The 17597-nt window shown below is 42.6% G+C and overlaps 2 protein-coding genes across 7 annotated transcripts in view; one reads left to right on the top strand and one right to left on the bottom strand.

The window, feature by feature from the left end:
• Positions 1–1317: 1317 nt before the first annotated feature.
• The window catches only part of LOC147006753 (uncharacterized), a 17590-nt gene continuing 1310 nt past the window's right edge, over positions 1318–17597 (bottom strand). Inside the window, exons 2-7 of the mRNA XM_085867879.1 lie at positions 9070–9185; positions 7733–7872; positions 5788–5864; positions 3011–3096; positions 1873–1971; positions 1318–1614 (exon numbers count right to left, since the gene is read on the bottom strand). Coding sequence (XP_085724005.1) covers positions 1464–1614; positions 1873–1971; positions 3011–3096; positions 5788–5864; positions 7733–7872; positions 9070–9185 — 669 coding nt within the window. The 3' untranslated portion in view covers positions 1318–1463. The remainder of the gene's footprint in view (positions 1615–1872; positions 1972–3010; positions 3097–5787; positions 5865–7732; positions 7873–9069; positions 9186–17597) is intronic.
• The window catches only part of LOC147006752 (S-phase kinase-associated protein 1-like), a 21716-nt gene continuing 15896 nt past the window's right edge, over positions 11778–17597 (top strand). The window contains exon 1 of one of the 6 annotated variants that reach the window (XM_085867921.1): positions 11778–11857. The gene's annotated coding sequence lies outside the window, so the exon portion shown is untranslated. Of the gene's footprint in view, positions 11858–16700; positions 16810–16912; positions 17150–17184; positions 17209–17597 lie in introns of those variants that run through there. The other 5 variants (XM_085867923.1, XM_085867920.1, XM_085867922.1 and 2 more) reach the window with 5 other exon arrangements.

The raw sequence follows: 17597 nt of genomic DNA, 5'->3' as shown, positions 1-17597 counted from the left end.
AATAAAAAGTCCCTTATGGGCTGCCGAGCAACCAGGAGAGCAGCTTTCAGTGGTTTGTCCATTTTTAGGTCACTCTTCAAGCATGACCTAATAAGATGGGTATCGATGTCCTTCGATCCGTCCGTCCGTTCACAATGAAGTTGAAGCGGGAGATCTGGTCATTAGTGATCCTGATAGAGGTCGATGAAACTACACGATGGTATGACTTTCAAGGTCACCGAAGGTCAAGGTCACGAGGCCTTTGAAGTTGCGAAAATGACGATTTCAAATTCTATTTCCTCCGCCATTTCTCAAGCGATCTTGAATTTGATTGTAGCATATGTAATGAATCTATGGGACAATATCTAAATTTTGATCGGGCCACATTTTCGATATTCGCTTTCGTGTCACGTGACTTCAAAGTTGGCAAAAAAATGCGAAAATGACGATTTCTTTTCTCGCAGAGATGACCGTCACTCCCGCACGGGTGTATTTTTTATATATACCTTTCATTTATACATATACCTGATGTTGGCTTCATGGTTGGAGTGGTGAGCTTGGGATCCTTGGACCCTAAGTTCAAATAACACTTACCTGTTGCATTAATACCAGGTGGGGTTGACTCTGCCTGTCATCCTTCTGAGTTTGGCAAAATGAGTGCCAGCTTGCCGGTATCCTGTATCGGAGTGGCGACCCATCCAGGATTGTGCCCGATAGCCAAGGAGACTGCTGAGGCAGCACCAACACTCCGCACAGAGTAAGGTCCTGATGGATGGATTATATACAGCACATCTTCTTCTTCTATGTGTGTGAAGGGTCGGGGGTAGAGGGAAGGGGTGGCATGTTTTTGTGGAGTTCCATTGGAATGTGACATCAAATTGATCGCTTTGATCTCCTGAGTTGATTAGGCTAATTACAAAGAACTCGGAAGAAGTCCAATGTTTTAAACGCGCGCCATGTGAAGGTGTATAGAGCAGCTTAATATGTCCTACCACGGCATGGCATTCCAATTATAAAATAAATCACAAAAACAATGATATTGTCACAAAGAATAAATGAATTATGCCTGATGTTGGCTTAATGGTTAGAGTGGTGGACTTGGGATCCCAGGATCCTGAGTTAAAATCCCCCTCGGCTGTTGAATTAATACCAGGTGGGGTTGACTCTGCCTGTCATCCTTCTGAGTTTGGCAAAATGAGTGCCAGCTTGCCGGTATCCTGTATCGGAGTGGCGACCCATCCAGGATTGTGCCCGAGAGCCAAGGAGGCTGCTTAGGCAGCACCAGCACTCGACATTGAGTATTATATGGTCCCGATGGATGGATTCACACAAAATGGATTTGTTTTTATAAACATTTATGCAAAATGGACTTCAACAACTGCACAAAATGGAGTTGAACAACTGGATTGTGCACGTCACGCTCTCTGACGTGCTAAATCTGTGACGTGTCGAAATTTCCCAAACTACCACGAGCAGGAACATTTTCATGAATGCTTGGATGTTCTCATTCTCACAAAGGGAAGGCCTGACCCGGAATCACCAAGTAAGAGGTGTGTGTGTGAATCCTTACTATCTTGCAACGGCTCAGGCAGAGGCTTTTTCTTTCCTGGGTAATTGTTTCCATAAAAGGAAGAACTGCGTGAGGAAAGAAAAAAAGAGAAGTTACAGCACAACAAACGAAGAACGTTCATTTCATCCAAAAAATTGAACTCCGTCCGTCCCGTCACATCAAGCCAAGTACCAGTTTTATCGGTTGGGTCATCAATGGAAGGTCATCACGTTAAATAATCTATTTACCCCAGAGAGGACAATAACATGACCTTTCCTGCCGCTCCCTGCAGGAGTGGATGTACTCGTACAAAAAAAGCAAGAGACAAAAAAAAATAAAAACACCTTGGCAAAGAAGTTGGTTGTTTCATATTCTTGTCAAGCGTAATGGCTGTCACGAGTTGAAGCAGGCGGGTCGTGCTGTCATAAAGCTTTTCCTTGTTCCTGTAAAAAAGGAAAACGTGAGATCATCCAACATGGAAGTTATAAAACATCACTTCGCCGGACTATGGAGATAGGCCTGTTCTGAATACGAGGGTTTTCCGGCTTACTAGAAACACTAAATAAATAATAAACACACCACCCAAATCACACATCTGACGTGGAAGATTGTGGTTCACCCAGTGAGGAAAATCCAGGTGGACTGGCGTAGGATTTGTATGATGACGTCAGAAATCTGCTTTTCTTTTCACAAACCTATCCTTAACCACACATCGCTCCTCGTGGTGCATCAATCATAACGTTCGACTCGTGTTTGAAGATTCCTCCTCTTTCAGTTGTGCCCATAAACCTGCAAAGCAAATGCAAGGCCTTCAGCTTCGCCTTGGAATATCTCACCTGTCTGCCATGATGTTTTATCCTGTCCAACTTCGATCTATCCATTGTACCCTCTCTGCCATCCTGTCTGCTATGATGTATCAGGAGGTCACATTTTACCAGGGTTTGTTCAGAATTTCGCAATGGAGACCCAAAGTGCTTCTTTTGTCAGGTTACGCGGACAAAGCACACAAAACACTTCGAGGAAATAACGATGTCGTGGAGCTGTCGGGCAGACAGGATGACTGAAGAACACCGCTCTTGTCCGTGATTTCACTTAAACTTTCTTTCACTCAAACTTTCACTTAAACTACTTTTCCTTCTTCATTCTTTCACTTTAACTACTTTTCTTTCTTTATTCTTTCACTTAAACGACTTTTCCCGACCCTTTCCACTTCCTGCGAATCACAGCTCTCTGTAATCCAGCCAATCAAGGTTCTCCTGTGTCAACGGAACTTCTTACGGGTAACTTGTCCCAATGCTTCATTGATAAGAAAAGATGAGAAAGTGAAAGAAAGAAATGAGAGAAGGAAGGACAGAACAGAAGGAAACAGCTCGTGTTGGTAAGTTATTCACTCAGTTGTATTAAGAAGTATTTCTTTTTGTCGATATATGATAAAAACCTCAAAACAAACTGAAATGTAGAATTTGATGAAAGGCAGCTTACTTCGGCGATGGTACCCAACGAGGCATGAAAGGGGTATTGATTGAGTTCCACACAGAATCATCGATGGCAGGCTCCGTGGGAAACACCTGTGTAGTTTGGAGCAAAATATGAGAGTTTGTGAAATTCCAGAACAACAACACACCCTGACAGCACTCAAGACCTTCACAGCAAGAGCTGGGGTGCTGCATGAGTTCCTGAATCTGATCAGTTAAGAGGTGAAACATGGACATCACATACTGTGAATGAATATTATCAAGGGAGGTGCAAACCATCCCTCCCTTCACGTCATTTAACACAGGAACTGAAAATTCGTTTCTTGGCTTCCACTGGACGAAAATGGCTGCACGTTTCAGAAGTAATTTGTACGTCACAGTAATGACGTACAGCACCTTTGTACGTCACAGTAATGACGTACAGCACCTTTGTACGTCACAGTAATGTTCTAAATTTCAGCAACGTACATTTCCACATTCTGGAGTGTTGAAAGAAAACTCAATCAACGTTGGTGTCTGTCAGTCTGTCCGAAATGTGTTGGCACTCATACATCGGCCAACACGTCTCATTAATGGCTTTCCAAACAAATTCCATCTAAATGCCATAGTTGTTGCTTTTTTGCAAGTTTTTGCTCATTGGGATGAACCCCTTAAATTGAGAGATTGAAAAAGTTTGCCTCCAGTTGTTAAGTCGTCAAACGCAAGGGCTCAAAACTTATGAAATGTTGGATGAAAGTTCGTGAAGTTTTAAATATGAATCGAGGGACACTTGCTGAGACTTCAAAGTTACCCACAGCTGCATCATCAGGGACACCGGAAGAAATATCAGTTTTTCAGGGGTTCTAATTGTAAGAGAAAACTGCCGAAAACAAAGAATACCGGATGTGATGCAGAGAAACCGTTCCATCCTCGAGGAAAATGCCAGCGGCATAGACAAGGCCCCTTTATATGGTATGTGCCATACGGCAAACAATAGAAATGAAGGGATTATTGTATTGCTTGTGGAAAATGGCAAACAATAGAAAAGAAGGGATGATTATATAGCTTGTGGAAAATGGCAAACAATAGAAAAGAAGGGATAACTGTAGAGCTTGTGGAAAATGGCAAACAATAGAAAAGAAGAGATTACTGTATAGCTTGTGGAAAATGGCAAACAATAGAAAAGAAGGGATAATTGTATAGCTTGTGGAAAATAGCAAACAATAGAAAAGAAGGGATTATTGTAGAGCTTGTAGAAAATGGCAAACAATAGAAAAGAAGGGAATACTGTAGAGCTCGTAGAAAATGGCAAACAATAGAAAAGAAGGGATTACTGTATAGCTTGTGGAAAATGGCAAACAATAGAAAATAAGGGATTTTGTATAGCTTGTGGAAAATGGCAAACAATATAAAATAATGGATTATTGTGTTGCTTGTGGAAAATGGCAAACAATAGAAAAGAAGGGATTGCTGGAGAGCTTGTAGAAAATAGCAAACAAGAGAAAATAAGGGATTACTGTATAGCTTGTGGAAAATAGCAAACAATACAAAAGGGATTGTTCCATGGCTTATGGAAAATGGCAAACAATAGAAAATAAGGAATTACTGTAGAACTTGTGGAAAATGGCAAACAATAGAAAAGAAGGGATTACTGGAGAGCTTGTGGAAAATAGCAAACAATAGAAAAGAAGGGATTACTGGAGAGCTTGTGGAAAATAGCAAACAATAGAAAAGAAGGGATTACTGTATAGCTTGTGGAAAATGGCAAACAATAGAAAAGAAGGGATGATTATATAGCTTGTGGAAAATGGCAAACAATAGAAAAGAAGGGATTACTGTAGAGCTTGTAGAAAATGGCAAACAATAGAAAAGAAGGGAATACTGTAGAGCTTGTAGAAAATGGCAAACAATAGAAAAGAAGGGATTACTGTATAGCTTGTGGAAAATGGCAAACAATAGAAAAGAAGGGATTACTGTATAGCTTGTGGAAAATGGCAAACAATAGAAAAGAAGGGATTATTGTAGAGCTTGTAGAAAATGGCAAACAATAGAAAAGAAGGGATTATTGTAGAGCTTGTAGAAAATGGCAAACAATAGAAAAGAAAGGATTATTGTGTAGCTTGTGGAAAATGGCAAACAATAGAAAAGAAGGGATTGTTCCATGGCTTATGGAAAATGGCAAACAATAGAAAATAAGGAATTACTGTAGAACTTGTGGAAAATGGTAAACAATAGAAAATAAGGGATTACTGTATAGCTTGTGGAAAATAGCAAACAATAGAAAAGAAGGGATTGTTCCACGGCTCGTGGAATATTCCAAACAATAGAAAAGAAGGGATTACTGTCGAGCTTGTAGAAAATGGCAAACAATAGAAAAGAAGGGATTACTGTCGAGCTTGTAGAAAATGGCAAACAATAGAAAAGAAGGGATTACTGGAGAGTGTCGAGCTTGTAGAAAATGGCAAACAATAGAAAAGAAGGGATTGTTCCATGGCTTATGGAAAATGGCAAACATTTGGAAAGAAGGGATTGTTCCACGGCTCGTGGAATATTCCATGCAATAGAAAAGAAGACACATTCAAAAAAATCTCGTGTTTGTTCTGTACTCCCCTTGTGGTCTTTGGAGGAACCAAGTAATGCTCTCGAGAAGTTGATGTAAAGGGGCTCCACACACATATATAGGTTAAAACCCATCATTGGGTGAAGTTTTTTGTTCCTTGAAAATAAAAACACAGAAGATAATGTGCACGTGAACGTGATTAATTTGTTTAAAACATTGACGCTCCTTTATATTAAAAAAATTACCGTTTGTTGTTCCACTTGTGGATGAACCGACTCCTCCTTGCTTTCATCACGCTGGTGTGCAATGCCCATTTGAAGGTCTGCAGAAGATGAAGAAAAATTAAACTGAGATTGCTATAACCGATTACATGGAATAATAATTATTTTTTTTAATCACTTGAGCTTTATTTTCATCTGAATGAGGAAAACCGAACAACACTTGAGCTTTGACATCGACCAACCTAACTCTTTACATCTTCGCATTCCCTAATTTCCTGCTTGTTCAAGTTTACTGATGATAGCCAGCACTGATTTGTTGAAAAATTGAGTGAAATTTTAAAATTCCGAATTGTGGAATTGGCGGTAGTAGCTCAGTGGCCGAGTAGAGTGGCCAACATGATGTTGCAGAGTACCTTTTCACCAGAAATACCCTGTAACGATCATTACCATCATCACCCATTGTGGCAGAGCCTCCCATAACAGCCGTGACTCCGAATGAGCATCCGAACCAAGTAAACTTAGAATGAGCATCATGTACTTGCACTAATTAAATAAAAAGTGTTGTCACAAATTTTAAAAAAAATGCCGTCGCCCCGCTCAAGTACCTGTGGTCTCAGCCCCACCTCCACCACCCTACCGACTACATCCTTGAGTTTCTCCATGATCAAATGTCTCATTTAATTTATTCGCAGCAATGTGAGCATGACGTCATGAATCACCATCAATATCAAGCAAACGTCTGGCCCTGTTGTCTCTTATCCTTGCTCATGAGTCCATCAATATTGATGTTAGGTTGTCCCAAGGAATGTCAAAATCAATAAACAACTTGCCAATAGCTGCAAGAAGCATCTGACTGTCAACTTTGGTGACAATAACAGACTCAAAGCGATGCAAGACAGCTTTCTGTTGATCAGGGCAGGAGGAACTGACAATGACGACAAGTCCACGGTGGGTGTTTGAACTGGTTGCTTCATTTGTGTTCAAGGGAAATTAGTTATGCCGCATTGCACTTACTAGCTTATCTTGTGCCGTGTGCGTTCGTCTGTATAAGGAAATAAATTTTACTAACCTGGTTATTAGTTTTGGCAAGTCCATGAGTCGTTTTATAAGAATCTGATGTTCTCCCAATGAACAGCTCATCAAGAGCACACTTGTCATGAGGCAGCGCTTTTGTGTGAGCAATCGGCTTTGGCAATTGGGAAAAGGAAAATGAGTTTTCCGCAGTAAAGGACAAGACCATGGTCTCTGTAGTGTGAACCTGGTTCGCTCGTGTGTTCATGGTTCCAGAGTTGCTGCCTGTGTATGATTTTTTTGGTAGACTGGCCTTCAGTTCTGGATCAGGTTGATTGAACAATCTGAACAATTTCTGCTGACTTGAAACAAATACATCACAATGTGACGTGTCAACGTCGGAAGTGAGCAATGTTTTTAGGCCTCAAAATTGGTATTCTTGAAATTTGAAAGCAGGTCTACATCGGCAGTAGAATAACAAAAGTTATTGATGGAACCACGACATCAAGCTCCTAATTCTGCTTATTCTTTCTCAATCCCAGAAAGAGGGGTTCTAAAACATCCTCAAGAGCTCGTGTGGTATTTTCTTTTTCCTTCTCGAGGAGGTTCCATCGCCAAGGATTTTTACCTCCACCACCGAAGGCGGACGGACGTCATGTTTCAATCCCTGTTCGTTTGTCTGTGAGCAGAATATCTCACAAAGTTCTGAACGGATACGGACGAAACTTGGTGGACAGGTTGGGTGTATGACAAGGAAGAACACCTGTCTTCAAGTAACGGGTGTCACGATGATGCTCACAATGTTGCTTCAAGGCCGATGGATGGATTTTCTCAACTCGGTCATTTCCTCCAAAATTGTGAGAACTGCAGGAGAAACGTACTAAGGATTACGACACAACAGCTAAATAACATGCTATATCCACTCCAATCAATTAAAGCAAATTGAAAGGCAGCTTACAATGCGTGCTGGTGCCACAGGAGGCACATACGTATTTTTTGAAGACCACAGAGAGAAATGGTTGGAAGGGTTCATGGCAAAACAGCTGTGCAGACGAATAGGCTGAAACTGTCGAATTCTCAACACCTCCGCAGAACGAGCTGGTGTGGTACAAGGGTTCAGGGATGCTGACAGTTATTCGGTAAAATGTAAACAATATATGTATGTGTGTGTATATATATATATATATATTTATTTATTACACAGTCATTATACTGGATGTTATATTTACCTCCAACACCTGATGTTTTAACCCCTGTTTGTCTGCCTGCCAGCAGGATATCTTCAAAAGTTACGGACGAATTCGGACGAAACTTGGTGGACGTGGCGGGTGTGTGACAAGGACGAAGTGTTGAGATTCTGGTGAAGATTCGAATCCGGACATCAACTTTTTTTGAATGATTCTTCACCGTTGAGAGATGGGGCCAAAAACGAAAAATAGCACAATATCTCAAAAAGTTATGGACGACTGATGACAAAACTAGTGGGTGAGTTTGGTGGGTGACAAGAAGAAGCCGATTAAATTTTACTTCCCGTCCGAATCCAGATCCGCATCAGTGGGATACAAAACCGAAACTGTTCAGCCTGGCGGAGGTTTGCGCTCTCCCGAGTGAGTGCCGTTGGGTTTTATGGTGTTCAACCGTCATCGGCGAGGTGATGGGACGGCTTGAGGCTGGAAGGCAGGATGACGTGAACGTCCGTAGAAGCCTGGCCTCGTGTTCGACGTAAGGGTGTAATGACGTCACAGTGATTCCAACGTGACGAACGGATGGAAGAAGAATTCCAGTGACTTTAGTATGGAGATGATCGAGGCTGGTGGAAGAGCGAGATCAGAATGGAACAAAATGGAAAGGGGGAAAACACCAACAGCAGAGTAGAAGGGAGAGTGAGATCGAGGGGAGGGGGAGGACACATGGGGTCACAAGCTGAATGTAACACAGCAAGAGGAGGAAGGGGAACGTGGGGATGAAACAGAAAAGGGACAAAACAACCGACAATTAACAAAGGGGGTGCTGCCCCCCCTCTCCCTCTCTCACTCATTGGTGGGGGGGGGGGTACTGGGGAGTCTATCCAGAAAGGTTTTTAATCCCTCACCGAAAATGAAGCGATTTCCTGGAAAATTAAGCTCAGTTTTGAAGTTGTGAAACATCGGATTCTCCACGGTATTGAGAAGGGGCGACCTGAGAGTCAGGGGGGACTTATTCGAACCGAAGGGTCCAAATTAATTAATAAAACCGTTGTGGGGGAAAATATTTCGGAGAAGTAAAAATAACTTTGCTCATAAAAGTGAAGTTTACCTCGCCAAATGTCGGTTCGAGACCAGTTTGTCGGTGTCACCGACGCAATTGGGTTCTAGTCGAGAATTTGGCGGGAAATGCACCACGTGGTCCGGTATTACCGATAATTCCGAAATCTACACAAATAACAAAACAACACTCAAGCCACAAACAAAATATCCACAACTCACAGATTATATATATAAAAATAAATAAATAAATGTGTTTGTCCATAAACCCTGACAGAAAATACGTGAGAGAAAAGGAAGGCCTCAAGCCTCATTAAACTTGAATTAAATAAAACGCGATATTTACATACATGAACATGGCAAACCTGTCAAACCAAAAGGAAAACACGTTGTTAATCGTCTCCTCAACCAAACATGTATTAAAATGTCGACGAAATCAAAGGAATATCGTCTTACCGAAAATCACGATGACGTGGACAGCCGGGGAACACTAAACCGTGACTTCAATATGGGGGTGGACGTACTCTTCTTCTTCTTTTATATTCACCTTCTTCTTCTTCATCGATTATTTCATATGCTTCTTCTTCTTCTTCTTCTTCATACAAACATTCACTTCCTGTAAAAAGGTATCGATTTCAAATTTCATCGAACTGCATCGTTTATATACATTTTAATTTAACACATTCACCTGGTTTCACGCTTTTGACTTCGTGGGATCCTCATCTTTTGTGGGGGGAAAAAAAAAAAAACGGGAGGTGGCTTCTTCTTCTTCTTCATCAAAATCACGTGACGCACGTGGACTAAATTTTAAGTGATTCTTGACCATTTGAAAAATAAAACCTCAATCAAAAATCGGCTCGAGTGAAATTTTCTAAATATCTCGAAGTGTTTAATTCCGAAGTCTCGTTTCTCCACATTCAAAACTGTAGGACAAGTATTGAAAATAGTGAACGCAGTTTTTCGGCCGCTGCACAGCAACGGGTGGTTGCTTAGCAACGAAACTCAAACGTGCACACTCCCAGCACATATGGCATCTGATTGCCAAGTTTCATCGAAATCGGTTTGCTGGTTCGTGCTGTGGAGCCTCGCGTTGCAGACACACACACACACACACACACACACACACACACACACACACACACACACACACACACACACACACACACACACACACACACACACACACAGTGCCGATAGAAAGTGTTCACCCCCTTTTTGAAAATTTTCCCCTTTAGTTGCCTCCCAGCCTGGAATTCAATGACATGAAATCAAAGGTGCTTTCTCCACCACTCGAACACTCCTTCGCTGCAACCTTCGATCAACCTATCACCTGCAGCCACGTCCAGGGAGGTTGTCGACAGTGTCGTGGGCCTGAAACTTCCGAATAAATTTGATGACGTCATCGGTCACGTGATTTGGCAGCCAGATTGTTTTTTTTTTGTTTTTTTTTAACCTTCAAAAATCTTCTCTGAAGTGGCGGAACATATCTTGGCAAAACTTTACACGTATGACCGCCTATCCATGAGGAACAAAAGGTTCACGTTGTGATGTTTGGCAGCCATGTTGGATTTACCCTAAAACCTATAAATAATATCAGGTCGAGGGGAAACGTCACAGAAATGTTCCCCAAGCCATGGGTGTCCAAGTTTGTTAAGGAATAATTGATGGGTCACATGGTTTGGCAGCCATATTGGATTGAAAAAAATATTAAATAATGTTTTCTCTGGAACCGCTTAGTCAATCGATGTGAAACTTCACAGTTATGATCTAGTAGTGATGGTGAATACATGTTTTAAATTTCAACTTGGTCGGACGCATGGCCTGGCAGCCGGAATTATTTATTTTTTGATCTGGGTTCGGGTTTTTTTTTTATTCTTTTTTTTGTTGAATAAGGTTCACTTGGCTGTGCCTGGATGGGTTTGAGGGTAGAGAAGTAGCAGCTGAAATGTGAATCCCATCCAGGTTCCTCCTGATGACTTCATCTTTGCTCGTTCCGGTTCCTTCTGATGACTCCAATGCAGTTCCGTCTCTATTTGGTGTTCCATTTGATTTGAATTGAATTTATTTTCATCCCATTCTAAATTAAATTGAATAATTAATAACAAACGTCATGGGTCAGGGTCAGGTGTCCGATCGAAGCAGGACGTCTTGGTGCCCGGTCATCACTGCCAGCAGTTATAAAGTGGCAGCACCAATTATGTCTCTTGTTAATTGCCAAACACACCAGTACACCAACACTACACAAACTACACCACACAAAACTACACACAAAACAAGTCCCAGCGAGGGTCTGCAATCTCTGATTGTTTCTTTTTCTTGTTACCTCCACCACCGAAGGTGAAAGAGGTTATGTTTTTCCCCCCTATGTGTCTGTTTATTTGTTTGTGTACAGGATATCTCATAAAGTTGTGGTCGGATCCGGATGACATTTTGTGGACAGGTTGGGTGTGTGACAAGGACGAACTGGTTCGATTTTGGTGAAGATCTGAATCTGGATCTGGATATGAGAATTATTTAATTTTTTTTTCAGTGATTCTTCACCATTGAGAGATCGGGCCAAAAACGATACATAGCACGATATCTCAAAAATGTATTGAGCCCGATATGTTCTCGTGGATCAGGTATTGCTTGGCGGAGGTGTGCGATCTACTGAGTGCCATTCTTGTTGTTTATGTTTCTTTTTCGTTGTATAAAAGTGATTTATTGATGTTTTGCTGAATTGTTTTTTTTTTCCAGAGAAACAAATGGAAAAGTTTTCTTGTGCCAACTGTTCCTCGTTGGTGGACAGAGAAGTTTCTTTCAATCATCAGCTCTACATCAACATCAAGGAGAACATACTGGTAATAAACCCTACAAGTGTTCTGTTTGCACCAAGGCCTTTGGTTCTCCATCACATTTATATCGTCATCAAAGAACACACACCGGAGATAAACCGTACGAGTGTTCGCAATGCAGGAAGACCTTTGTCACTTCATCATATTTACATCGTCATCAAAAATCACACGCTGGTGTGAAACCCAACAAGTGTTCCATGTGCTCCAGGGCATTTCGTTTTTCAGCAGATTTACATCGACATCAACGAATACACACCGGGGAGAAGCCGTACGCGTGTTCCGTGTGCTCCAAGATTTTTAATCAGTCATCAATTTTATTCAATCATCAATTAAAACACACCGGAGAGAAACCCTACAAGTGTTCTGAATATCTCAGGGCCTTTGTTCGTCCATCAACTTTATCTAAACATCAAAGAATACACAACTCACCTTGGAAAAATGTGGCCCAGAACATGTGCTAATTGAAGATGCTCCACATGAAATGGAGACGACAGCGAATACAGCCCGAACCATTGCAAAGAAAACAGAACTAGAAACAGAATTAACAAGAACAGCACTCTTCGTCTCACCTCGCGTGTTCATTGTGAACAAGAATACCGTCATTAACTCATATTATGGTCCATATACCCACATCGTCCATGTCACACAGTTTCTTGGCATGGGTTATGAACGTCATAAATTTGATTGTTCACTCAAATACAGTCACTGATCATATATTACAAGTTTTAGATTTTTCGGATGAAGATTTCAATCCAACCAATTATGTCTGGAATGCCACTTCACCGATGATGTCACTCTATATGCCCCCATGGGGTGTTGATGACAGATTTAAAGTTTCAAATTTTTTTCGTCGAGCGGTTTTGGAGAAAATTATGTACAAAATTTTTTAAGTTTTGCGTCGACCGGACAAGCGGTTGCAGAGAAAAACATTTTGAAAGGGGTAAAAAACACACACACGCACTGCAATAGTCTCACATTCCCGATGGAGCAAAACTAAGTAATGAGTTCGGAGAACACCTTACCCTGCGCTGTTTTCAAGTAAAAAATTAAATTGAAACAAGTAAAAAAGACATAAAATGTCATCGCCCCCGCTGTTTTAGTAATTTTGCTGTGCGGAGTTAAAGGGCCCGCCCATATTTATTCACAACTAAAATGGCCGCCAGTCTACCAGTCGTCCATCTTCGATCAGATCACAAAATAATGTGACGTGCACGTGTATGCCATCATGTGCCGTGCTTGTACCAAGTTTGAACGAAATCGGTCCACTCGTGTCTGAAAAATGGTTGGGGACAAATTTAAGTAACAAAATGGCCGCCAGTCGGCCATCTTGGATCTGATCTCCTAAATATATATATTTTTTTAAATGACGTGCAGACGTAAGCCATCGTTCGTTATCTTTGTGCCAAGTTTGAACAAGATCGGTAAATGCATGACTGAGAAATCATTGAGGACGTGTTCGACGTCAGGTTTTTTTTTTATACAACTAAAATGGCCGCCGGTCGGCCATCTTGGAGCTGATGTCGAAAAAAACAACGACGTGCGTGTGTATACCATCGTGTGTTGTCTTTTGTGCCAAGTACAAATGAAATCAATCCAGATGCGTCCGAGATATAGTTGCGGACGCACGCACGCACGTACGCACGGGCAAGAACATCGAGACCAAATCCATAAAGCCCCTGTTTCGGACTCAGCCGAACGGGGACGGATGAAATAATGATTTTAAAGATCAAACAAAAAATTCAATTCCGGAAGTTTCACGCCATTGACGCAGTCGCTATTGCACCACCTTATCGAACACGTTATATTTGTGCCTGTTGTTTGTGTCCTTTATAACGACCTGAAAACAGTAAGTTTCCCGTTTGTAATGATTTTCAATTTTGTTTCACTGCCAGACGGACTGCGGGTGAGATATGATCACTCGCATCTGCACGTGTGTGATCGGGATGAACTCGGAGACAAAGTTCTGTCAAACGGCAAAATTGTCTTCCGAGTCATGTTTCGGTTTGTGTTCAAAACAGAACATTTGATTTAAAAAATTAAATTGTTCCTCGATCACAAACTGACGTTTGTGGATAGACAGACAGACGGAAGTGAATCGATTGCTTAACCCCACTTTTCACTTCGCGTTTGTGGGGTAACAACTTTTAGGGCACATGGTGGAGCGCGTACCTCCTCCCAGACTGAACTGTTTACGTTTTGTATCCCGCTGAAAAGCTGGATCTGAATCAAAATCAAATCAGCTCATTCTTCCCACCGAACCAACTCATCCACAAAGTTTAATCATAACTCGTCCACAACGTTTTGAGATATCGTGCTAAACATCGTTGTCGGCCCAAATTTTTGAATCGTGGAACAATCACTTGTAAAATTAAGACTGTCGGACGATTCTTGCCTCATGGACAGTTATAGTTGCCACACACCCAACCTGACCAAAAATTTTCATCTTAATCCCTCCATAACCTTTTGAGATATCCTGCTCACACACAGACAGGAGTGAAAACATAACTGGGGTTCGGAGTTCGGAGGAAACGAAGGAGGAATAAGGAGAAAACGAATTTGTCGAGTTTAAATTGTTGCTCAGTTAATACAAATATGATCTGATATGCTCTGTGTTTTGTTAATGTCTCGCGTGCTGTAGAATCCCCGCCCTTGGCAATTCGCCGACTGATTGACCGCAAAGACCCCTGGAGGAAAAAAATCCTTAGATAACTGACAAGCAACGATTTCAAACACCAGAATGTCAATGCTTGTAACTCCCACACGAGCTGTTTGACCCGTTCTTAAGCACGGAACGCACCATAAGAATCGTTCTTAAGCACGGAACGCACCATAAGAATCGTTCTTAAGCACGGAACGCACCATAAGAATCGTTCTTAAGCACGGAACGCACCATAAGAATCGTTCTTAAGCACGGAACGCACCATAATAATCGTTCTTAAGCACGGAACGCACCATAAGAATCGTTCTTAAGCACGGAACGCACCATAAGAATCGTTCTTAAGCACGGAACGCACCATAAGAATCGTTCTTAAGCACGGAACGCACCATAAGAATCGTTCTTAAGCACGGAACGCACCATAAGAATCGTTCTTAAGCACGGAACGCACCATAAGAATCGTTCTTAAGCACGGAACGCACCATAAGAATCGTTCTTAAGCACGGAACGCACCATAAGAATCGTTCTTAAGCACGGAACGCACCATAAGAATCGTTCTTAAGCACGGAACGCACCATAAGAATCGTTCTTAAGCACGGAACGCACCATAAGAATCGTTCTTAAGCACGGAACGCACCATAAGAATCGTTCTTAAGCACGGAACGCACCATAAGAATCGTTCTTAAGCACTTGATTGTGTTTAGCGTCACTGTGCTCTACACTTTGGCACTTGTTTTAACCTTGCACTGAAAATTATGATTTAAAGTGCTAATTGATGCTAATTAATGGTGTTCTTAATTGGATATGCACCATGGATTTTGTTCTTAAGTAGCTGATTTATAATCAGAACATAATTATCTGTCGATCCATGCTTGAATTGCGCTTGCACTCCAAATTTATAATTAAAAGTGATTTTTCTGCTCATCTAGGTGGCGCTGACAACCAAACGCACCGTACGCAACACTTAAGAATCGCCTTCCCAGACTCGCACGGGTCTCATGGGCACATCCTGCACCCCCAAACCTTTTGCACCAAAAATTATGTTTAAACCTCAGTGGGCTCCCGGACTAATTCAAAACTTGAAGTCACCGTCCTGGGCACCAGAACAGCGAACGCGCCATTAAGTTGTCGATTCTGGGGTTGTGTGTTTTTTTTTAACCGAAAAAAACTACCATTCTGGCACACGAGTACAATTGAAGCGATGCATCTTGGAGCATGCCGTCATTCAGATGGGAGTTCGAAAGCCGGCTGTCCATTCTGCACTCAGGTGATCGACATTACAGATATCACGGGATCTCCTGAAAGGAGTAGGCCATTGTGAACAGGTGCTTCAGGTGAGCTTCATCGTGAGCACAACCTGCAGTGAGCAAGTGCCGGCGTCTGGACACGGCACGGGCTTGATGGGCCAAATGGCCTCCTCCCGTGTATAAATTTCCTTGAACACCTTGCGTGCACAAGGACAAGACAATCACGTGACCAGGGAGGACAAATAAACATGCGCACAGGTAACAACGAACCCGTTGAAGCTCACGAAGCACACCGGAACAACACGTCCAGGTAACCGTGATTCAGGTGATACCAACAGAACAAATGATGGAAAATAAATAAATGTTTTTTGGGCGGGAAAAATAAGTCTCCGTTTGTTGTGTATTTAAAGCGTCAGTCACTCTCTCTCTCTCTGAGTGTTTTCTTCTCCCATCAGGGAACTAGACCAGGCAGCACCGGGTCCCCCTGCTCGTGCGTTGTGCGTGCACGGCGAGCACGAGTCGGTGTGTTTCCCTCCCTTTGTCACTCTCCCCCACCCCATCCCTGCTCTCCCCCACCCCCATTACTCTCCCCCACCCCTCCTCGCTGATGAGAGAGGATGATGATGGAGGCGGGAGGGAAGATTAATGGGGAAGGGAAGAAGGAGAGAGGGGAAGATGGAAGATGGAGGGGAAAAAGGAAGGGAGAGGGAAGGGTGGTTGAAGGGGAGGGGAGAGGTCGAGGTCGAGGGAGACAGAGACTGAGAGAGACAAAGAGAGAATGTTCCACCACATTCCACCACAGCAAGTTGTTGGAGGTAACCGAGTCCAGTGGTTGAACATTAACTTCGACAAACCCTAGTGGGGCGGGAGAGACATCCGTCCAACAACGAACCCTCATGAATACACGTGGTGTTGCAGTTGTTGTTGTTGTTGTTGTTGTTGTGTTCAAGCAGACATCGCGAATTACAGGAAATGACGTCATATCCCGCAACATGACGATGATGATCACACAAGGAAACAAAGGGACGATGATGGCGGAATATGTGATATGAAATGTAAGTTCAAACGCTCCACCACGTTCACGGAGCGAGTAAGTAATCACCACACAAAACGAAGTATTTATCCCACAATGCATCTCGCTGCTCGGTGTCAATACACCGCACCATTTATATGTAGTGCGCACGGGGTCACCGAGCAGGGGCCATCGTGGCGCGGATGGTTCCTTTGGCCTTGTCGGATCCGCCGTGTGATGAGTGATTAAAGTTGATTTCACCTCATCCACATCTCGGTGTTTTGGACCTGCTGCTCCGCTGGGGATTTGCCAGTGACCTTCGTGACGTCGCCCGACAGATCCATTTGTTAATTTTGGTTTCGGGTATGTACTTGTGGACGCAGGTGTGTTCAATCCTCGGGGTCCTGAGTTCAAGTACCGTCGGCCGCTGAATTAACACCAGGTGGGGTTGACTCAGCCTGTCATCCTTCCGAGGTCGGCAAAATGAGTACCACTTCCAGTGGGTGTACTGGTAGAGGGGCACTGCATCAGCGACACGGTCGCGCTTCAAGAAGTGATAGCTACCCCGGCAGCTAACCTGCCATACGACCACCACCACCACCACATAGCTCCATGATCATGGGAGTGGTTGCACACAGACCCCGTGAGGTGATCGTGACTTGATAAATTCTCGAACATTGAACAAAAAACATGGAATACGTGAACAAGGTCCTGGAGCCAATTTGTGTGAGGAAAATAAATATTTATTCAGTAAAATCGTTTTTAAAGTCTATTTATATTTACATTGAAAGGAAGAGTTAGTAACAAGAGGAATGGGATGAGGAACAATGA

This window comes from Eptatretus burgeri, unplaced genomic scaffold (assembly GCF_056783735.1).
Source record: "Eptatretus burgeri isolate ZD-2024b unplaced genomic scaffold, Ebu_testis_v1 Ebu_testis_scaffold_3154, whole genome shotgun sequence".
Lineage (NCBI taxonomy): Eukaryota > Metazoa > Chordata > Myxini > Myxiniformes > Myxinidae > Eptatretus > Eptatretus burgeri.
The sequence above is the reverse complement of the archived record's forward strand: the minus strand, read 5'-3'. Positions and strand labels throughout refer to the sequence as shown.